At 39.9% G+C, this 24,188-nt stretch overlaps 1 protein-coding gene across 2 annotated transcripts in view; it reads left to right on the top strand.

The window, feature by feature from the left end:
• Window positions 1–23,863, top strand: part of RTKN2 (rhotekin 2) — an 80,249-nt gene extending 56,386 nt beyond the window's left edge. For both annotated transcript variants that reach the window (XM_067465665.1, XM_067465664.1), the window contains exons 9-12: window positions 1,592–1,723; window positions 16,115–16,280; window positions 18,260–18,367; window positions 20,403–23,863. In XM_067465665.1, the coding sequence (XP_067321766.1) occupies window positions 1,592–1,723; window positions 16,115–16,280; window positions 18,260–18,367; window positions 20,403–20,956 (960 nt within the window). In that variant the 3' untranslated portion in view covers window positions 20,957–23,863. The remainder of the gene's footprint in view (window positions 1–1,591; window positions 1,724–16,114; window positions 16,281–18,259; window positions 18,368–20,402) is intronic.
• Window positions 23,864–24,188: the final 325 nt, after the last annotated feature.

Here is a 24,188-nt window from a genome sequence, read left to right as displayed (position 1 = left end):
ACCCGCTCTTGTATCCTATTACCATACCTCCTCCTCTGCCTCTCAGATCTCGCTCCTGAAGACTGCAGTGAAGTGGTGCAGGTGCGCATGTGCGATATCTGAGAGGCAGAGAAGGAGGTACAGTAATAGGAAAATTGCCATATTGAAATCAAATCTGATGCTTTTTAAATTTTTATTTGGTGTGCGTTGGTAATCTTATATGGCGAATATATCCCAAACTCTATATTTTAACTGGAAATGTTGGGGGTTGTCTTATATGCCCAGTTGTCTTATATATGGTATGTCTGAAGAGTTCTTGTCTCTTTAGCATTAATCATTTTTCCAGGCTTATTAGGACATACATTAATAAGAAATCCCTAGCTGTCAAAACCCAGTCTGAATGGATGTTCGAACCTAAGCACACAGAGCAGGAGACAAGATCTTAGGTAGTATAGGGGAAGCAATTAATGCCATTAACAGTCCCAGAATTTTATGCACATTGTTTCTACTCCTGAGGAGAAAATGGCCAAGGAAGTATCATAAATAAATAAATTAGGTTATGACATTGTGTATTTGCTTTATCCCTTAGTGAAAAATTATTATTAGAGGGTCATGACATTGTTATTTGGGCAATTTGGCTATGTGCTTAGCAGCAAAGAGTGTGTGCTGTGTATTACAGTCAGGTCTCTGAATCTGTGGATTCAGTCATCCACTGTTGGAAAATATTCTCCTTCCTCTCCCTTCCCCAAAAAAGCTCCCAAAAGCAAACTTTGATTTTGCCATTTTATCACATATTTTATTACATATCTATATAAATAAAATGTAATGTTTGTTTGTGGGATTAACAGAACTCAAAAACAAGTGAGCGAATTGACACCAAATTTGAACACAAGACACCTAACAACCCAATGTATGTCCTTCACTCAAAATTTTTTTTTGATTTTGTCATTTGGGAGTTGTAGTTCTTGGGATTTATAGTTCACCTACAATCAAAGAGCATTCTGAACTCCACAAAAGACAGAATTGGGGCAAATTTCCCACACAGAATTCCCATGACCAACAGAAAATACTTAAGGCTATCCAGTCCAACACTCTTCACCTGGGCAAGACAATCTAATCAAAGCCCTCCTGACAAAGAGCCATCCAGGCATAGATATAGATCGATATATATGTTTCACACACAGAGACACACAGATATAATATCATAGATTTGAAAGGGACCCCTAAAGAAGGACAATGACATGTTGCATATTCCAGAGTAGGCAAACCAGACACTCTCCACATGAACACTAACAAAGAAACAACAAGAAATACTGTTTACCCACAAGCATAAAGAAATTACATAGATTAGAAACCATTACTTTATTTTCCAGATTGCCAGACTGGGCCACAGCAACGCGTGGCAGGGGACGGCTAGTTGTAAATAATGAGATGTGATCTGCATATTTTGATATCCACAGTGAGGTCCTCAAACTAAGTCCCAGCAGATACCAAGTGCCTACTGTATGCAGTCTTCCCATCTTTCCCATTCCCACAATATGGTCACTGCAAAATAAAAGTAATCCTCAATAATTATTTATATAGCAATAATCAGTATGTATCTTTCTTACAGCAAGTGGTAGGGAAACTGACTACCTGGAGGAAGTTATACTGCATACTAAGAGGTGGTAAGCTCATTTGCTACTATACACCAGAAGAAATAGAAGCTAAAGTGGAGCCAGCTTTGACAGTTTCTGTCAACAAGGTAAAACATTACATCTGCTTGTAATCTGAAGTTAAATTTTGTGCTTTGGTGGGATGTTTGTTATTTCAAATGGGATGCTTGAAATGCTATTTGTGAATTTGATGGAAGATTTCACTCTGTGACGAAAATAGATTCTGAGAGCAATCTCACACTATTTATTTACCTTATTTATATCCCATGTTTCTGTACCCCGAGGAGGACTCAAGGCGACTACACAACTACAGCATTTTGACTGCGTGTTAACTGCCATCCTCTGGAATCCTGGGGTTTGTAGTTTGGTGACACACTATAGTTCTCTGGCTGAGAATTCTAAATGCCCCTTCCTAAACTTTAAATCCCAGAATTCCATAGGATTGAGCCTTGAAAATTGGAATTGGAATCATGGCACTATAATTATATAGTGTGAAAGAGTTTTTTGTTATTGTATGCCTACAAATCCTTTCTGACCTATGGCAACCCAAGGAATATGTGTCATAGAGTTTTCTTGGTGTCACGTTGCCAGGCTCTGCCTTATTTAGGTAGAGATGAACCAAACTCCCAGTTTTATCAAACAGTTTAATTAAAACAGCACTTAATTGCTGGCTCTTTTAATAGACCAAAACATAAAACATAAAGATAGCAAAAACAACTCCGTAGTCAAAAGGGTCCAGTCCAGTGGTCAAATGCCGAGAGTTCAATAAACAAAGTCCAGGGATCAAGAGTCTATACCGTAGTCAAAAGCCAGTCCAAAGGTTCAAGGTTCCAAGATTACAGGAGACAGGTCAGGATACTGAAAATCCAACAGACCTGGGGAGGAAACCAGCAGCATCCACCACCAAAATACAACAGATACTTTTCTCCCAAAGATCAGTCTCAAGGTTAGCTCCTTAAATCCAGTAACAGCAAGCTGCAACTCATCTCCCGCACATCTCCACCCCTAATTGCTTTCACCCATGAACTCTAACTTACAGATTACCAAACCCTCTAGAACTAATACTCACATTAACCCTTCCATCACCAACCACCATCAACTGCAGAACATATGATACTTGGCAAGAAGAGATTTATTATAGTCTGAAGTCTAGAGAATGTGAGATCACTTGTGAGTTTCATTGCCTAGAAGGATTCAAGCTTTGGTCTCCTGTGAAAGGGTTCGAAGGGGGATCTATTTTCTCATTGTTACATATAACATACAACTTTATCAGACGGGGTAGTATTTGGCAGCCACACCAGTTCACCCTTTTGGGATGGAGCCCCGCCAGCTCCCTTCCCATGATGTAGAGCTTCTTCCGGTGGGGCTCAGTTGCAAAGGGGATGGTGAACATGGGAGGTTTACCATGTTACATAGAGCTCAACGTGGGGAACCAGGGCGATGCGGGACGATGGGTTCCTCCCACCGGGCACCACCAGATTTGCCATGAAGTGTGGTGATTCCGACAGCCAGTGTGATGAGGCCCACAGTGGATTCTACACTCAAAAAAATTCTATGGATTTTCAAATTTGGAATTATTCAGAATCTAATAAAATTAAAATAATAAAAATCTAACGGTGGGAAAGGAAGTGAATAAAAATGATAGTGAAATAATTTGACCATAACAGCACAAGGCCATTCTCCAAAATAGTCACAACATCCCTCATCCCCTGTTTCTACCTTGATCATTTAATCTCTGATTTATATTTGTGTGTGACAATGTTCTGCAAAGTGTCTATCTAGACATATGCTTATGAAAAAGGGGAAATATTAATGTCCAACAGTATATTGCAAAACATGTAAGCAGTCCATGATATATAATAACGGAGTTCTTGAAAATATGGCTGAGTCATTAGTATGTCAAGACAACTGAGACAAAGAATGGGACTAGTTCTGATAAAATATTCCTGGCTTAACCATAGTTTATCAAATTCTGAATGAACATAAGCCTGGCATTTTTCTCCTTGCCTCCTTCCCTACTATGCTGCATTTAGTGATTCAGTTCTTGCCTCCTTATAAAACAGTTTCAGAATTAGAAGTGAAATAGGAAAATGTGTACTGAAGATATCAGAAAGGAAACATCCAAGGCAATAGAAAGGGAGGGGCAGCATAAAGGCCTAGAATTCATTCTTCACTTAATACATCTTGCAGTCTTAAAATCTAAATTGCACATTGTTTGGAGTCAGTTTTGAGAAGATTGGACATTTTAAACAATTCTTGTAAGGTGTAACTCCCTTTAGCCCAGGTTTATCCAAAGGTAGTTGTCACACGCAACAACATTCTGCCTCCTTAATACAATCAATTGTTAGTGTGAGATTATTAAACTACTGCATCAGCCAGAGGCCATACCAGAAAACAAGAATGCATGACACATAACAAATAACATGTTAAAATAAACAGGGCATAACCACAATCAAATCATGCCTGATGGCAGAAATCATGACAATCAAACTAATGCTTCCTTCTCAGTTACTAGTACTTTAGCCTTTTTTTTTTTGACAGCTTATGTTTTTGCTGCGGCTATCGCATGCACAAATTATTTAGGTCCTTGCCACACCAAAATATAGTATTTGCTCTTTGACTAAAAGTTGTATCTATATGGTTATCCCTCCACATTTGTAGTTTTGCCTTTTGTGGATTTGATTATTCACAGATTTGATTGAAATGTTCTCCCTAGGAATCCCTAGTTCCTCCAATGTGACTCCATGAATAAGTTCCTCTGGTCATGCTGGAGAATCTAGAGATTTCCAGAGAGAACAGCTCTCTAGGAATCTCTGGGTCCTCAAGTGCAGTTCTATGGTCAGCTTCCAGCTGATGTCAGCCATAGAGTTGTGCTGGTAGAGTTAGAAATTCCTTGAGCGATGTTCCTTCAGGTAAAAAATTAGCTATTCCTTTATTTGCGGTTTTTCATTTTCATGGGGATCCTGTACCAACTAACTGCATCAAATGTGAAGACTTGACTCTATTTCTATTAAAGCAAGTGTGTAAACAACTAGTGATGATTGGGACCATGTTTGCTTGCGGTGGGATCTTATAAAGCTTCAGCCCCTTCACTTCACCCACCCCCCATGTTTCGCAATTGCTGGAAGTGCTCCCTGTGATTTCTAAGGGCCAAAGAACCCAATTATATTATGGTTTTAGGGCTCCCAGAATAGATTTAGGCTTATAAGGGACCTTTTTTAAAGAACCCTAGAAGTCAGCTAGATGGCATGGTGTGATATATTTAGTTTAAAAACAAAAAAAAGGGGGAGCTGGGTCCTTAAGGGGCTCAAAAACAGCACAATCCCAAACTCATTGGCTGCCAGCAGTGTTTCTCAACCTGGGGGTCGGGACCCCTGGGGGGGGTCGCAAGGGGGTGTCAGAGGGGTCACCAAAGACCATCGGAAAACACAGTCTTTTTTGTTTGTCATGACGGTTCTATATGTGAAGTTTGGCCCAATTCTATCATTGGTGTGGTTCAGAATGTTCTTTGATTATACGTGAACTATAAATCTGAACAACTACAACTCCCAAATGTCAAGGCCTATGTTCTCCAAACTCCACCAGTGCTCCCCTTTGGGCATATTGAGAATTCGTGCCAAGTTTGGTCCAGATCCATCATTGTTTGAATTCACAGTGCTCTCTTGATGTAGGTGAACGACAACTCCAAAACTCAAGGTCAATGCCCACCAAACCCTTCCAGTATTTTCCAGTCATGAGAATTCTGTGTGCCAAGTTTGGTTCAATTCCATTGTTGGTGGAGTTCAGAATGCTTTTTGATTGTGGGTGAACTAGAAATCCCAGCAACTACAACTCCCAAATGACAAAATAACCCCCCCCCCCCCAAACCACCAGTATTCAAATTTGGGCGTATTGGGTATTAGTGACAAATTTGGTCTAGTGAATGAAAATACATCCTGCATATCAGATATTTACATTACGACTCATAACAGTAGCAAACACAGTTATGAACTAGCAACGAAAATATTATGGTTGGGGGTCACCCCAACATGAGGAACTGTATTAAAGGGTCACGACATTAGGAAGGTTGAGAAACACTATTGTAAGGTATCATACAAATATAGTCACACAACTGACATAGATTGTTTGGATACATGGTTAGTAATAGAGGTAATAATAGGGTGTTTAAAAAAGATGGACCGATTTGAAATCACTCTCTCTCTGCAAACCACCCACAAATGAGACTCTTACCACTTGAAATAATGGGGCACAGAGTTTCAAATGATTACCACTAGGTGCCTTTCCCAGTGCACAAACAGCCCCTAGCCTTGGTCATTCACAATATGGTAATCCCACAACATCAGGCTGAATGAAATATTCTCCATTCGTGGGGTTATTTTTATATTTGTTTCTGATTCAAAACGGTTAACATAACTTGACAACTCTTAAACCATTGGTAACGTTTTGTTTAATTGTAACATGTTGCCATCACACTGCTTTGAAATTGGGACCATAGTTTTGAAACATCCTGTATTCCTTCCCCTCCCATTGCGAAAATGACTTACACCACTGGCCCATTCACACAATTTCCAGTATCCAGACTGTCTTGGAATAGTGCTGGGAGATATTTTAGTGAAGCCACAGCCATGGAGCTGCCAGACAACCATAAGGAAGGTTCGAGATGATCAACTTGCCAGAATGGAGATGGCAAGATTTGAGCTTTTGTATCATAAAGTCCTCTCTGAGATGATTGCAAGTTACGACATTGATACAGCACCGGCCCAGCGTACCTGTCCGAACGTATAGAATCACAGAATCAAAGAGTTGGAAGAGACCTCATGGGCCATCCAGTCCAACCCCCTGCCAAGAAGCAGGAATATTGCATTCAAATCACCCCTGACAGATGGCCATCCAGCCTCTGTTTAAAAGCTTCCAAAGAAGGAGCCTCCAGCACACCAGTATCTCCTTCTACGTTCTGCCTAGGAATTTAAGATCTTCTGGAGGGGCCCTGCTCTCGGCCCCACCCTTGTCACAGATGAGATTGGCGGGGACAAGGGACAGGGCCTTCTCGGTGGTGGCCCCCCGCTCGTGGAATTCACTCCCTGGAGGAAATTAGATCATCATCATCCCTCCTCTCTTTCAGAAGGAAATTAAAAACATGGATATGGCCTTTGGGTAATCTGGCAGACTGACAAGGACAATGACGACTACAGCTTTGGAAACGGACTATGATAAGCAGAATGAATTTATTAATTTCAGACTTGGCAAAATGATGGCCACCAGGCTGACTTTTTATTGTATTAATATAATGTTTTAACTATTTATAATTATTGTTACTATGTATTTTATTGTGTTGAATTGTAGGCATCAAACGTATGCCGGTTGGAAGCCACCCTGAGTCCCCCTTAGGGGGTTGAGAAGGGCGGGGTAGAAGTACCCGAAATAAATAAATAAATAATAAAAAAATTGAAAAATAATCAAGCGGCAGATAAGCTATTTGATACAGATTAACATTTGTGGAGTGCTCATGTCAGTGCAAACCCATGTAGATTTATTCAGAAGTGAGTTCTACTTGTTCTGTGTGGTTTACTTTCTAGTAATTGAGTTCCTAATTGCTGCCTAAATACACAATTTATTGGCACCCCACAACCCCAGACCAACATTATCAGTGTCATTCAGTCAAAAGAAGGTGTCCCTTCTTTTGACTTGGGAGAGTTATAGAACTGTTTTTATTATCTAGCTTTGGCAACACATTTGAACTTGTGTGTTATACTAGAGGGGTTGTGTGCGCTTTTAAATAGCATGGTTAATATTCCGTTTCTTGGATACATACCATCTGTTGCATAATGTATTACTGCTCCAGAAGCATATCAGCCTATTAGCGCTGAAGTTAGCATTGTCTATCACTTAAATAATCAAATGAAGGATAAAATGTCTCTTACTTGAGAATTGCTTTTGTTTTATAAATGAATATGTGGCATTAGAATACACAGCATACACTAAATGAACTTATGTCACTGACTTGCTTGAAGTTCTAACCTGTCAAATGGAAATCTATTTGATTTAATTTTATACTGGTATCTATGGTTACCTGCATTAATAGGACACAGCATTTATGCGTGAATTACTTAATCTCCTATTTTTAGAAAGAAAAATTTAAATGAGCAAATTCATCAGATATGCTACAAACAGCTGTGTTTGTATTTCACCTCCTCCAGTAATGCCTTTCTAAAAATGTAACCTCTCAAGAATATGTTAAAGGTTTTAAAAAAACTGTCATTTCTGGGACCCCCCCCCCCCAACCCATGATAATATATGTAACTAAGTTTTTACAGTTACCTATTTAACTCTTTACTGGTATGAGTTGACATGCAGTAGAAAAAGGAATATGTGAAATATGTATTTGAAGTGAAGTAGGATTACCATATATACTCATGTATAAATTGACATGTATAAATTGAGGGCAGGTTTTGGGGTCATAATTATGGATTTTGATATGACCCATGGATAAAGGAGAAAATGTTAATGCCACCTCAGCTGCCGTGATCATTTCCCAACCCAAACATTCGAAAAGGCCAGAAGCAGCACTGTGTAGAGAGTAGAAGGGGTTACTGCCCCAAACTAGGGGCCTATGGACATATTGGAGGCTGCCATACATAGTACCTTATAAGGATTATCCCAGGAAGGATCACACCGCTATGCCACCAGTTATAAAGTTTATCAATAGAGGAAAGTCGGGTAGTAGAGAAATAGAAAAGATTTTTTTTAAAAATTGAATTTATCAGACAGGGAAAGATATAACTGTGTATAGCTATATTTGAATGACATCTGAACTGAGAGGTTTCATAACTGTTTTCTTCAATTGGGGTACGCTGCCACCTTATTACTTAGTATTCAGGCTGAGTTATATGTGTGGAGAGGATACTTAGTAACGCCCTTCTGTGTTACTATGGTGTTTATTGTCCTCAGAGGGTTTAAATACCAATGACGTTCACTCACAGGCTGTTGTAATGTGTTAACTATAATAAAAGGTTTATTTAACAGGCTTAAACTCTTCTGGTACAAATGCGTAATGGTTTCTTTAATTGAATGGCACAAAACCGTTTGGTTATGTTTGATGTACAATTCTTAGATGAGTACTGGGTTCAAATCTAGAGTTAATAAAACAGGAGATAATCTCAGGAAACCAATCTCTGATGATAATTCCAAACCAAATTCCCACTTTCTGTAATCTAGCCAAACAACCTTGGCCTAGCCTTCCTCAGAAATAAAAGAAACAGACCATAAGCAAGGTCCTGTTCCCACTGTTAGTATTCCTGGCTAATTCCTTTAGCCCTTGAATACTACAAAAGATTAACCCAATTCTCCTATCTAGTACCATCCAACTGTGAACACCAACTGACTACCTAACTCCCAACTGACAAATCCCAACTGCCAAAACTCAAGCTTCAAATTCAAAAAGTACCCTTTTTCCTTTATTTGAATGTTAGGCTCCACCCCCTATTCCTAACCAATCCTGGCCATCTACTCTTTGCTTACTGGACTAAACACGTCCCCTCTAAGAAAACCTGACCTAAGATGGCATCTCCCTGCTTCCCTATACTAAGATGGCCTCCAGGGCTTCACTAGGCCCACATTCTAACTGTTCAGGCCGACAGGCTTCGCTAGGCCCACATTCTGGCTGCTAAAGGTAAGGGTTCTTCACATACCTCAACAGAGAAACACAGTTCTGACTTATCAGTGTGGTTTTATGTCACATGCAGCAGATCTTCCCTGGTGCCTTGGAACCCACGATTCACCCCCCATATAGCTGAATGGCCATATAGCTGAAGTTTTTCTTAAGAGCATTTTGAGTTAAGAACTGTTGCTTGACCCTGTTCTGTTTTGACATATGAGCAGCATTCTGAGTTAGGAGCTAGTGCCAGAGGGAGTAGGAGAGTACGGGGCTTTAGGGCTTCAAGGGAGCAGCCTCTGAGCCTTGTGCTGTAGTCCACTTTGGGAGGTTGCTGTCTGCTTTGCTCTTCTCCACTTTGTGAACTTTGGGTTAGTTGATTTTGTGTGGTTTTTATTCCTGGTATGTTTGGCTTTGTGAAGAGTGAGGGGGGGAGAGCAAGAGAGGGAGGGGGTGAATGAGTACAGTATGAAGAAAATGGTGCTTCTCCCTCTTCACTTTGTGCTTCCTTGCTACAACTTTGTGCTTCTACTATTTTAAAGTTGTTCTTTCTTTCTTGTTTCATGTGAATGTGCAGGTTTTGCCTTGCTGTTACACTAGCCAACACACATTTTTTTTTGCCTCAAATGTGCTTCCTTGCCACAACCTTGTGCTTCTACCATTTTAAAGTTGATCTTTCTTTTTGATTGTTCTATGTGAATATAAATTTATCCATTATTTGCTATTTATAAAGTATATTTCCTTATTTAAAACATGTAACAAGAAGATGGGGGGGGGGGTTGAGGGCTGGAACGGATTAATGACATTTCAGTGGGAAAATTGCTTTGAGATAAGAGTATTTTAATTTAAGAACTCCATCACAGATCAAATTAAACTCTTAACTCATTTGGGTGACAGCCAGGGCCCCACATCTTCAGTCAATCAGTTTCTTCTCACACGTGCCATGACATTATATTCATCTAGACACAACCACATAGATGTTTCCAGCCACCGACTTGGAAGGCATTACAAAACAGAATTTAAAAAGAAAAATGATGGGCTTCTGAAAACACAGTGAAAAATGTGTTGGCGGTATGGTAAATTGAGATGAAGATGTCTTTCCCTTGGTGTTGGCCTGATTCACCTCCAACCCTCTTCTTCCCTCTACTTATTGCAGCTGGACAACAACACTTAGTTCTTCCATCTTTTCCATCCCAATACATAACTGATCTAGCCTAAGATGTTCACTGTGGTTGCGTAGGTCTGGAGAGTGCTGGCATTACTTTACCAAACCAGGTTTGAGCCCACTCCATTATCCTGGCTGAAGTAGAACAAGTAGTACCCAACGTTGGCTGTTTTGATCTGGTTTTCCTATGTTTCCCTCCACTACTAGCCAAAAGTCATATCTATACCTCCTTTGTACATTTAACTCCCCATTTCCTTACCTAACTAGAGTCACAGTTAAGAGAGAGTAAGCATGATAGAAGTAAGATTTCTCCTTGGTAGATGATAGCAAATGTGTGGTTCCTGTCACCCACAGATGGACAACTTTCCCTGTCCCTTGAAGTAGCTGCACAAGTAACTTCTATTTGTCTTCAGTACTCAGAGTAGGATTTACTCTGGGCCCTTCCACACAGCCCTATATCCCAGAATATCAAGCCAGAAAATCCCACAATATCTACTTTGAACTGGATCATCTTAGTCCACACTGTCATATATCCCAGTTCAAAGCAGATATTGTAGCATTTTCTGCCTTGATATTCTGGGATATAGGGCTGTGTGGAAGGGCCCTCACTCTATAGGTGTGGCTCTCTTTGCTTAAACAGGCTAGAAGGACCTCAAGTAGCTGGTCATGGCTGTCTTTGGGCTCTTTGTAATCCACAGCTGGCCTTTCCTCACCTATCTTTTTACAATAAGATGACAGATATGTGATGCACTTCCAGGAAAAAAACAACAGAGGGAGTGCTGTAATAGTAGCACAGACAAGGAAGAAATAGGTTCTTAAAACAGTATCATTTAGGCTCAAACAAATCTCAGATGAAGGAGTTGGCAAATAGAAATCAATTCAAGGTTCACATTGCATACATTTGCTCAACGTACACCAGTGTCACATCTGATGTGCTGTTCTCACGTTTCCTTTTTTAAGCTTGTGATTTAGGATGCATTTGATGATAATGCAACAGTGATGAGTGAAAGGTTAAGAAGCATTGCTCTGATTGAAGGGCAAGATCCAGAGGATCGCTTGCTCGAGTGAAAAGTGCTTGTATTGATTTCTAACCTCTGGCAAATATTGTATGCCCCCTTTCTGGAGAGAACCCACTGCAGCAACTTTTCAGTTGGGACAAGGCAGGAAGGATAAACAGGAGTCATTGAATAAATGGAGTTCTGCTCTTATTTCTGTTTTGATGTTGGCTCAGATCCTGCATTTCATTTCTAGCTACATAAATATAAACATAGTAACAAATGATTTAGGGAATTGACCCCCCAGACAACCCACCATAAACTCCAGGGAACCACTCTGAGAGATGGGAAGTCTGCAGTGCAGTCAAGTGGGGTGCTTCAAGGTGACGTGGCTTGCCTCTGAGCCTAGGTGCAACAAGGACTATCACAAAGCTCAGAGACATGAGGGGGGTGTCACGTCATCCTGAAGTGCTTCACTCAATTGTGATTAGACAATGTTTTTAATAGGAGACCCTAATGTTCATGTTTTTATTCATTTTGTTATGGTATTATTATCCAATTGTTTTTATTGTATTCAAATTGTATTTTATGGCCTTGGCACCAACTGTAAACTGCCCCAAGTCGCCTGCGGGCTGAGGGACAGTATATAAATATAGTAAATAAATAAATAAATAAATAGTACTGCAGTAAATAAATAAATAGTACAGTGATTTTTTTCATTTACATGCTCCCCTCCTCGGGCTCGGGAATGTTGTTCCTTTTGAGACTCTCGATGGCCTCGGTATCGTGATTGTACTGTGGTGTTTATTTTCATGCAATTATTTTATTTATTTATTTATTTATTATTTAAACTTATATGCCGCCACTCTCCGGGGGCTCTGAGCGGCTTACAAGAATGGCTAAAATCTAACAAAATTTAAAAGCAATTTAAAACAATTTAAAAACAGCAATATCAAACATTAAAAGCCTGTCGAAACAGGTATGTCTTACATGCCCTGCGGAAAGCTGGTAAGTCCCGCAAGGCACGGACTTCAGGTGGCAGAGTATTCCAGAGTGATGGTGCCACTGCTGTGAAGGCTCTGCGTCTGGTTGCTGTTAGATGCAAGGTCTTGACACTGCGGACTTCCAATAGATCTTGGTCCTCAGAACGGAGGGATCTCTGGGGTTGGTAGGGGGTGAGGCGGTCCCTCAGATACATAGGCCCCAGACCATGCAAGGCCTTAACGGTGAGTACCATCACTTTGAAAGTGATCCGGTGCTCAATTGGTAACCAATGCAGCCTGAAAAAACCTATAACAACCCTATTCTTGCACTGCAACTTCCAGCAGTCCTCCTGATCAATCTATCTATATACCTACCTACCTACCTACCTATCTCTATCTAATCCATCTATCTGGTGGACTGCTGGGAGTTGCAGTCCAGGAATAGGAAATTGGAAATATGCATGCACTGGGATGCTCTCAAAGAAATCCAAGGAGAAGAAAGCTTGCAGCTTGAAAGCGACGCATTTGGATCATCCTCCCCTCCTAAATGGCCTAGTCTAGGGGATGCTGGGAGCTGTAGCCTGGAAGAGAGTGTGTTTTTGTTTGCCAGGGGGAGTTGGTTTTGCGCATGCGCTGTAGCGTCTTTTTGCTTTTCTGGCCTATTAAGTCCCATCTGTTGTGTTTTTCAATGTTTTTATGAGTGATGGTCACTTGTTGACCTGATAGGTGTATTGTGTCCAAATTTGGTGTCAATTCGCCCAGTGGTTTTTGAGTTATGTTAATCCCACAAACGAACATTACATTTTTATTTATATAGATATGTGTCTGTATCTCTTATAAAGGGTTGGTTTAACTCTAGTTTGCTAGTAAAACGGAATTACTGTATTGTAAAATCACACGTTTGAAAAGTGAGACACTATCATGAAATGTTTGGTCTACTGTAGGCCTCCATCTGCCTTCTTATGAGCTTCTTATGAGCTGTTTTTCATAGGAGATGGGATCATTGAACCTTATAATTGCAGCACATTGTTGTACTTTCTCTTTTTCTATCTGATTGTGTGGCAGGGGTTGCAGAAAGTTGACACAAACGTAACAAATGGAGCTCAGCCAGGATAAAAGTGCAGTATCTCCTTCTTCCCCCAAAGGTGGATCCTGGCCCCATCCACTGCTACTACCTTTCTTTCATAATTTGGAAGTTGCTCTTCTGGAGAAGATGAAACTGATATCAGTGTGGTTAAAATGTGTGCAATAAAGTAGTTGGGTACAAGAAGTTAGGAACATGCTGTTGAGTAATTAGGTTTTGTTTTTAAATTTTATTTTTAAATTGGTTTTGTAGTCCAATGTCTTTAAATGCAGTATTTGTCTAATGTTTTGAGTATGAAAGAGTTTCTCAACCTTCCTAATGCTGCGATCCCTTAATACAGTCTTTCATGTTGTTTCGTTGCTACTTCATAACTATAATGCAGGATGTATTTTCAGTCACTGGACCAAATTTGACACAAATACCTGATACACCCAAATTTGAATAATGTTGGGGTTCGGGGAGGAGGGATTGGTTTTGTCATTTGGGAGTTGCTGGGATTTATAGTTAACCTTCAATCACCAGCATGCAAAAGAATGAGGAAGTACTCCATCAGTGTCACAATAATAATAATAATAATCTTCATTTATACCCCGCCACCATCTCCCCAATGGGTACTCGGAGTGGCTTCCATGGGGCCAAGCCCAGACAACATATTACAGCAAAAATAAAACCAAAACATAAGCAACAAGCAACAGCATCAACATTACATAAGGAAAAAAACCCATATGAATACAGTAACAAAATAACATTACAATAAACACAATCGCAGAGACAATGGGCGGGCCACATGTACAGGATAAAATGTTAAAAACTCAAATGAGATAAGAACAGGAGCAAATTATTTGGAGGGAGCTCATAAAGAAGTGCAGGGTTGTGAAACTAAACTTCCCATCATCACAAGTAGATGATGAAGTGACAGCTCCCCCGGTGGCCAGAATTCAAAAAACATACCCTCATGAAGCTGGAAAGTTAAATAGCCTCTGTCTATATATCTTGTGTGTCTATGGCATGGGTCCTCAAACTAAGGCCCGGGGGCTGGATATGGCCCTCCAAGGTAAATTACCTGGCCCTCAGGGTCAACTTACGTCTGAACCAACTTGAAAGCACACAATAACAACAACAACAACAATCCTATCTCATCAGCCAAAAACAGGTCCACACTTCCCACTGAAATACTAATGAGTTTATATTTGTTAAAATTGTTCTTCATTTTAATTATTGTATTGTTTTAAAGTGTTTTTTGCACTACAAATAAGATATGTGCAGTGTGCATAGGAATTCATTCATGTTTGTTTTCACATTATAATCCGGCCCTCCAACAGTTTGAGGGCCAGGTCACAGTGCTGCTCTTATGTCAAAGTGAAACCTAGACCAAGCGACATGTCTTAACTCAAAATGTTGGGATGTTCTTAAATGGAGGTTCTACTGTATATCAATGTTATGACTTCTGTAGATGGCTTAGTTGATCAAATACTGGATGCTCAATAGTGCCATAATGTCATTAGCAAGCATTATGCATTTATAACATCCGCAGGGGAAAACCAGCTCAGATTTCAAATACAGGATTTAGACCAGGGGTCCACAAACTTTTTAAATACAGGGCCAGGTCACAGTCCCTCAAGCTGTTGGAGGGCTGGATTATAATTTGAAAAACACAAACCATGAATGAATTCCTATGCACACTGCACATATCTTATTTGTAGTGCAAAAACACTTAACAAACAGAGGGCCAGGTCACAGAGGCCCTCTGTTTAAAAAGTTTGAGGATCCCTAGTCTATGGCACAGAAAGTTTGCCATGTATAGGTGCATTGTGATCCGCCCTGAGTCCCCTTAAATAAATAAATCAGAGAATATTCTGAACTCCACCAATGATGGAATTGAAACAAACTTGGCACACAGAATTCCCATGACCAACAGAAAATATTGGAAGAGTTTGGTGGGCATTGACCTTGAGTTTTGGAGTTGTAGTTCACCTACATCCAGAGAGCACTGTGGACTCAAACAGTCATGGATCTCGATCAAACTTGACATGAATTCTCAATATGTCCAAATGTGAACACTGTTGGAGTTTGGGGAAAATAGACCTTGACATTTGGGAGTTGTAGTTTGGGGATTTATAGTTCACCTACCACCAAAGAGCATTCTGAACCCCACCAATGATAGAATTGGGCCAAACTTCCCACACAGAACCCCCATGACCAAGAGAAAATACTGATGATCTTTGGTGACCCCTCTGATGCCCCCCTTGCAACCCCCTCAAGCGTTCCAATCCCCAGGTTGAGAAACGCTGGACAATGGGAAATTGAACATAGCTCAATTTTCTGAAGTGGAAACAGAAGTCCTTTTGAGAAGAGTACTATTTTTGTGTTACAAGGAGCATGTTCAGTATGTTCCTACTGCAAAGGAGAGTTAGTTTATTTTAGTTCCACTTCTGTAAAACAGACCTAATCGCAGAGAAGGTTATCTTCGAAATAGAAATCTTTTGACTGAATAATAGCCCAGTTGACTACGATCATTTTTCTAGTTGATGAAACTTGTGCTTCTATGTGTTGGAGGTCAGCTTTATTATTTCATTCATTCTGTGTTTTATATAACATCTAGGAAACGAGAATTCGTGCTGTAGATAAAGACACTCAGAAAAGAAACAATAACTTTTCTGTTATCAACCCTGAGGCTGGTGAGGCTGTGACTCAGATTTTTGCAGTTGAAAGCCGGGAAGACCTTTATAAGTGGATGGAAGCGTTCTGGCAGCACTTCTATGATTTCAGTAAGTAGCTTTGTCTCTTTTGTACCAGAGCGCCTATATAAGTTCAAAAAAAAATGCACTGAACATTTTGAACTGGCATTGCATAATAGTCCTGTCGTTTGAGAGGAGGAGGGAAGAAAGCTCCAGCACACAGATAAGTTCTGCAGAGGAAGAGCAGGAAATCTTTAAAATGCCATAATCTAATCCTTCTCTGTTTTATATTCTTGATACTGTGGAATTTCAGGAAAAAAGTCTGTTGGAATTTTATGCACTTTGTAGTAGTGGTAGTGAGTATATGTCAGGTTTTTAAATTTATTTTGCAAACAAATCTCACAACCAGCTGAGCACAGTCACTCCGGTGAGATTGCAGTGCCCTTAGTCTACTGCAGTCATTTGTTATTAAGTTAATGGATGTTTATGTCAAGGTGAAATATCTCAGAATAATAGTTCTAAAGTATATATAACTCATGAAGATGCAGGTTGGTCATGCTATGAGAATTGTTGGTCTAAATCAGGGGTCCTCAAACTAAGGCCCGGGGGCTGGATACGGCCCTCCAAGGTCATTTACCCGGCCCTCGCTCAGGGTCAACCTAAGTCTGAAACGACTTGAAAGCACACAACAACAACAACAACAACAATCCTATCTCATCAGCCAAAAGCAGGCCCACACTTCCCACTGAAATACTAATAAGTTTATATTTGTTAAAATTGTTCTTCATTTTAATTATTGTATTGTTAAGTGTTTTTGCACTACAAATAAGATATGTGCAGTGTGCATAGGAATTCATTCATGGTTTGTGTTTTTCAAATTATAATCCAGCCCTCCAACAGCTTGAGGGACTGTGACCTGGCCCTGTATTTAAAAAGTTTGTGGACCCCTGGTCTAAATCCTGTATTTGAAATCTGAGCTGGTTTTCCCCTGCGGATGTTATAAATGCATAATGCTTGCTAATGACATTATGGCACTATTGAGCATCCAGTATTTGATCAACTAAGCCATCTACAGAAGTCATAACATTGATATACAGTAGAACCTCCATTTAAGAACATCCCAACATTTTGAGTTAAGACATGTCGCTTGGTCTAGGTTTCACTTTGACATAAGAGCAGCACTTTGAGTTAAGAGGTGAGGAGCCCCCAGTGGCGCAGCGAGTTAAACTCTTGTGCCAGCAGGACTCCTAACCAAAAAGTTGGTGGTTCGAATCTGGGGAGCAGAGTGAGCTCCCATCTGTCAGCTCCAGCTTATCGTGTGGGTACATGAGATGGTAAAACATCCAGACGTCCCCTGGGCAACGTCCTTGCAGACAGCCAATTCTCTCACGCCAGAAGCGACTTGCTGTTCCTCAAGCCACTCCTGATATGAAAAAGGTTAAGAGGGAGTGCCAGAGGGAGTGCTAGTGCAAAATAACAGGGCTTTAGGGCTTCAGAGGAGCAGCCCCTGTGCGTCTGCTATGGGAGATTGCTGTCCACTTTGTGGAACTTTGGGTTAGTTGATTTTGTGTGGTTTTTATTACTGGTATGCTTGGCTTCTTGAAGAGAGAGAGGGAGAGAAAGCAAGAAAGAGAGGGAGGCTGGAATGAGTACAATATGAGGAAAAGGATGCTTCTGCCTCTTCACTTTGTGCGTCCTTGCCACAATTTTGTGCTCCTACCATTTTAAAGTTGATCTTTCTTTGTTATTATTCCATGTGAATGTGCATTATTTGTTATTTATAGAGTACATTTTCTTATTTAAAAACACATAACAAAAATGGGGTGGATGGATCAGGATGCTGGAAAGGATTAATAACATTTCAGTGGGAAAATTCGCTTTGTGATAAGAGCATTTTCAGTTAAGAGCTCGGTCATGGAACGCATTAAACTCTTAAATCAAAGTAACACTGTACAGTATTTTTGAAACAACTTGCTGTTTGGCGGCAGTAATTATTTTAACTGGATATCAATTTAATTTTCTTTCTTTTTAAAAAAGTAATCGTATTTTGGGTTCCACTTTCCTTTCAGGTCAGTGGAAACAGTGTTGTGAAGAGCTCATGAGAATTGAGATAATGTCACCACGGAAACCACCGTTATTTTTGGCAAAAGAGGCCACTTTGGTTTACCAGGACATGAGTAAGTTTGAGATATGAGTATTGGGAAGCAACAATGGATGCAATTTCAGAGGAAGCAATATTGTCTTTGAGTATGTATAACACATTATTTTCGTGAAATAGGTGCTTTCACTTCCTGGGTATTATAGGGAACACATTTCTCTTCTTGGGTATTTACAGGGAAAGAATTTTAAATACAGATTAAAAATACCTTTTGATCAGAGTGGCTATGAAATATAACCAGCAACTGCTGAAAATTCAGGAGCGTCTGGGTTTTTGAGCAAAAATCTGAAGAGAAGTAGTGGAGTTGATATAATGAAAATATTAAAATATCTTATGTAGGTAAGATGTTAATTATTTTCATGATAGGGAAAGAGCTCAAATGCATATGTAGCAATACTCCCATGGCAGAATTTTTCAGTGGGCAAGCTTCCCTTTTCTGCCATCATTTCTTTTATAAATTCCCCACCTTATTTTGAAATAAAGAAAACCCCTGCCTGTCTAAGGACAACTGGTTTATCAGAGAGGAATATGGTTTTAACCAAACGAGTATTATTTATTATTTATTTATTTGCGACATTTATATGCCACCCTTCTCACCCCGAAGGGGACTCAGAGCGGCTTACAAGACATATATACGTAAAATATATTCAATTATTAGCATAGTACAATATTGTATCAGTATTATATATTACTATATTGTACTACATGATTATATTGTAGTATTATTAGTAGTATTACATGTAATATAAAATATATAATTATAATATATTATTATTAGTATTATATTGTATCACATTATAATACTATAAATATTGTAATTTATGGCATTTACTGTATAGTCCGGGGTATAAAACTACTGGGGCTATAAGACGACCCCCCAATTTTAGCAACCAACTTGAGAGTTGGGGATATACTCTCCGTTTAAGACGACTCCCCAAACCAGGTGCTTCTCAGGCTGCTCTCCTTCCTGTCCAGGCCTCGCACGAAGTGCCTCTTCTCCCGCGAGACAACATATATACAGTATATGCCGCCCTTCTTAAGGGGACTCAGAGCGGCTTACATCGAAGGCTTTCATGTCGAAGGCTTTCATGGCCGGAATCACTGGGTTGTTGTAGGTTTTTTCAGGCTATATGGCCATGGTCTAGAGACATTCTCTCCTGACGTTTCGCCTGCATCTATGGCAAGCATCCTCAGAGGTAGTGAGGTCTGTTGGAACTAGGAAAAAGGGTTTATATATCTGTGGAATGACCAGGGTGAGACAAAGGACTCTTGTCTGCTGGAGCTAAATGTGCCATACAAGCATATCAGACTAAAGGATTAATGGATTTTAAACTTTAAAGAAGTACTCTGTTGATGATGCTAAGGAGTCCAGGAGTATGGTACTGTTTTATATTGTATATTGTAATTGTGTCCTTGGTGGCATTGAATTCTTGCCTTGTAACCCGCCTCGACTCGCCGGAAGGCTGAGAGGGGCGGTATAGAAATGTACTAAATAAATACTGTTTGAGTTGTGTTTGAAGTGGTCTAAATGTGTATCAACAGCCAAATATAGTCAGTGAAAGCTTTGCTTAAATACCAAATTGCATTTTTAAAGAAACTGATTAGTCATGGATGTTCATCAAACTGAAAAAAAACCTCCTTGACCGGTATTGGCATTCAATAGAATTCATCCTTCTCCCCGGTGAGAATGCAGAACACATTAAAATTTAATGAACAGGTAAAATAGATTAACCTCCTGCTGTTGGGTTTACAAGGTAAACTATCCCACTTTTTAAAAGCCAGCTGTACACTGGGCAGTAAAAAAGATAATTACCTGCATCCATAGTCTTATGATGTACATGTCCCTGCTCAGTTTGCTATGGTGTAATTTTTGTGCAATAGTCGAAAAATTTCTACTGCCACGTCTAAGTCTCAGGTGTTGAGGTTCATAAAGGAAATGTGTGCATTGATTGCTTGAACCATTGCTTAGGTGATAAAGTTTAAGGGCTGTGGTTATCATTGTAGCTAAGTAATCATCTAATCAGGATTTTGTGTTGTCTTTTGAAATACAATAGGCATTGATTCTCCCATAAAGCACGAGGCGTTAATTGACACCGTGCAGAGAAACAGAGAGGAAACCAATAGAGCGTTGGTGGTTAGCCAAGAAGAAACGGATGCACCTCCTTCCTGGGCTGCCATGTTTGATGGTTCTCATCACATGTTAGTGCAGAAAAGCACGCCTCCAAAAACAAATGTGGGGGCTGTAAACGTGAATGAGGGGAAAGGCAAAAAGAGAAGAGCACCCCCTCCGCCCTCCGACAAGCCACCAGATGCCTTGAAAGCTCCGATGTCAGATCGAAGGAGTAAGGAAAACATTGGGAATCCTTCTCCTGTCATGCGCAGGGCCTGTTCTTCCGATTCCAGCTCATCTGCTGTGCTTCATTATAAGCAACCATTTGCAACATCTCCCAAACCAGCTCCTTATCAGAAAGGTACCTTCACTGATGATGAAAACCCTGTTCTCCCAGCTACTAAGGTTATCTGTGATGATAAGCCTATTCCTGCTCCTAGGAAGAAATCACTGAAAGAGAAGCTTGATCCCAGATCCCATTTGCAGTCCCTGGTCTAGCTTGATCCTGCTCAGAATGAGGAAGAGAAAATTCATTAGTTGTGTTTACAATTGTATCATGGACCAAACGAAGTCTTTCATCTGGAGGTGTTTGAAATATTTTTTCATCATACAGTCAAACACTTTATAATGGGTAACCACTCCTACTGTCACAAATTCTGCTCTGCTTGTCAGTATCAATGTTGTGAACAGATTCTTCAACAGATACTAATCACTAACTTTAAAACAAAAAACAAAACCCGGTAATCATCTCATAAATTTAAATTGTGTTTGTCTCCAAAATGTCTGCATGATCTTTTGTAAGATACACATAAAATTCTTCTTTGTGTTGGTGGAGGGTTGTCTTGCAAAAATCTAGAGGACCCGTTGTTTTCTAATCCAGGGTATTTGTATTTTTGTTCTCCTGGAATGAATTTACAAAAGCTGTTATAAAAAGGCAAACACTCCAGGCCTGCTTGGCTATGGTCCCTTTAGTTCTTCTATTCTTGCCACTATCTTTAGCTCTAACCTTCTCCACTCTTGATTCAAAGGTACGAAGCTAGAGATTGGGAGGACTTTCTGTGAACCAATCATTCTCAAATGGGTTTTGAGATGGTTGCTGAGGATTCGGCTAAAAAATCCCTCTTTCTGTCCCTTCTTTTTTGGTTTTTGTGATGTTCATGTCACTTTATATTACGGCTCTATTCTGTCAAGAACTCCCAAATTATGTAGCTGAACCTACCTGGAGAACTAAGCACATGCAGAGTCTTCAGGTTCTCCATTTAAAAATCCTATGGTTTACTTACCACTTTGAATTTCATATCTGACTTTTATTCATGGGGTACCTTGAACTGACTCTGGTTTTGAACCCCAATTAGAACAGACCATTGGGCAGTGGGAACTTGTAAGTCATCTTTTAATGTCAGCTGTGTTGATATAATGGCTCTGTTCTAGTTGAGAATAATAGTTGGGTTAATTCATGATATTTATGTTCCCATTACAACATTTTCAACAAAAAATGTGAATATTACTTTGTGTGATGTGCTTGGTGCTGCATCACACAAAATGGCCATGGGACTGCCTCTCCCCTTCTTAAATATTAGCACCTGGATTTCATTCTTAAGTTGTCAGGCAGTGTGGGGAGAAGTTACTTCTTTTATCTTCTTTTATCTACAATACTGATAGACCAGTGCTTCTCAACCTGGGGTCCCCAGATGTTTTTGGCCTACAACTCCCAGAAATCCCAGCCAGTTTACCAGCTGTTATGATTTCTGGGAATTGTAGGCCAAAAACATCTGGAGACCCCAGGTTGAGAACCACTGTGATAGACTCCAGATCAGTGGTTCTCAACCTGTGGGTCTCCAGATGTTTTGGCCTTCAACTCCCCGAAATCCAAACAGCTGGTAAACTGCCTGGGATTTCTGGGAGTTGTAGGCTAAAACACCTGGGGACCACAGGTTGGGAACCACTGCTCTAGATGAACTGTTTACACAATCAGCTTTGGAAAATCAAACACATATTCATTAGTATCGTCGGGAAATTCTGTACTACAAGCAGAAACAAAATGTAGAAAGACGTGGCAGCTGACTACTATTTTATTTAGTTATAATGAATTTTAAATATGGATGATGGTGTAGATTTATTGAACGTGTTGATATAGTGTTGGAATAATATTTAATCAGGTACGGTTTTAGTGTGTGTGTTTGTTTCTTATGTTGTGAAGTTTTGTGTGCGTGATACATCTTGGAGTATCTCTGGTCTCGTGTTCACCTGTTGTTGTTTTTAGACATTCTTAGAGAGACAGACTAAAGATAATGTAGCAGAGGGTTAGTATGACATTAATGCTGTCTAATCCCTTAATGAGTATAGTAGAATCCTTTTAATTGGCATATTCCTGCTAGCAGTGGGGAGTGCCAATTAAGCAATCTTCTCAATTTTAAGACTCTCAGGAATATGCTGAGCGTATTGATATCTGCTTTTATTCCATGCCTTGAACTACAGATTAGCTGTGTGCCATGCATTCCAAATTCCTGTGCTTTTATTTGATTAGCAAGCTGCAATAGCACAGTGAAGCTCCATTAAATATGTCCACAGAGGGAACCTTGCTTTAGCAAATTCAGTTCTAAAGCGTTGGCAACTGTGACTGATCTTGCAAGGCAGCTCTTAGCCACAGTTTATTCTCTAACATTAATTATATTCAGGGGGATTTTAAATTCTCATTCTCCAGCTATTGTATTTTTCTATCTGGTGGTGGTAGTAATATTTATCTGCAGTACAGAATTCTGAGGTAACGCAAAAATACCTTTACTTGTTTATGTGTTGACAGGATGTCAAAACACAGCTTAATAGATTTTTTAAAAATATCAAACGAATCTGTCAAATGTTTCCTATTGTCTCGTTTACATGCACTTTGATTCCCAGATACTTCAACAATGTAGTGACAAGCAAGCATGGAGGATTCTGGGAGATAGTGTTCTTAGAAGTAACTTTTCCAAATTCTGGTCTCAATTTTATAGTTACAGAATAGCCTGATGTCATATGGCACAGTATATTGAAAGTTGTGATTCTACAATAATAATAATAATAATAATAATAATAATAATAATAATATTTATTTATACCCCGCCACCATCTCCCCAAAGGGGACTCGGAGCAGCTTACATGGGGCCAAGCCCGAACAAGAATTACAATATAACAATACAAATTGCAATCAAATAAACAACGTAACAGTAAAATATAAAACATCAAAGCATATAAAACAATATACACAAAACATAGGAACTAAGCATAATGACAGACAGAGAAAGGGCGGGCTGCATGTATGTAAAATAATTTTAAAAATTCTGGGTGAGATAAGGGGGAGAACTAATTGTAAGGGCGAACTCAGAGAGATAGGAAATTAAGCCAACCTTCGTATTGGGGGGGGGGGGGGGGCTACTGGGACAAGAACATTGGAGGAGCACTAGCATAAAATTATGTGGCTACTCTTCGAAAGCGCGACAGCAGAGCTAGGTCTTAAGACTCTTTTAAAAAGTTTCCAAGGTAGGGGCTTTCCTAATCTCTCCGGGCAGTGAATTCCAGAGTCGGGGGGCCACAGAAGAGAAGGCTCTCTCCCTTGTTCCCACAAGGTGAGTCTGAGAGACTGGCAAGGGCGAAAGGAGGGCCTCGCCCGAAGATCAAAGGGTACGGGCTGGTTCATGGAGAGAGATATGGTCACGAAGGTAGGCGGGTCCCAAACCATTTAGGGCTTTAT

The sequence above is a fragment of the Anolis sagrei genome, chromosome 3 (assembly GCF_037176765.1).
Source record: "Anolis sagrei isolate rAnoSag1 chromosome 3, rAnoSag1.mat, whole genome shotgun sequence".
Lineage (NCBI taxonomy): Eukaryota > Metazoa > Chordata > Lepidosauria > Squamata > Dactyloidae > Anolis > Anolis sagrei.
Note: the sequence above shows the minus strand (reverse complement) of the source record. Positions and strands in the feature narration are given on the sequence as shown.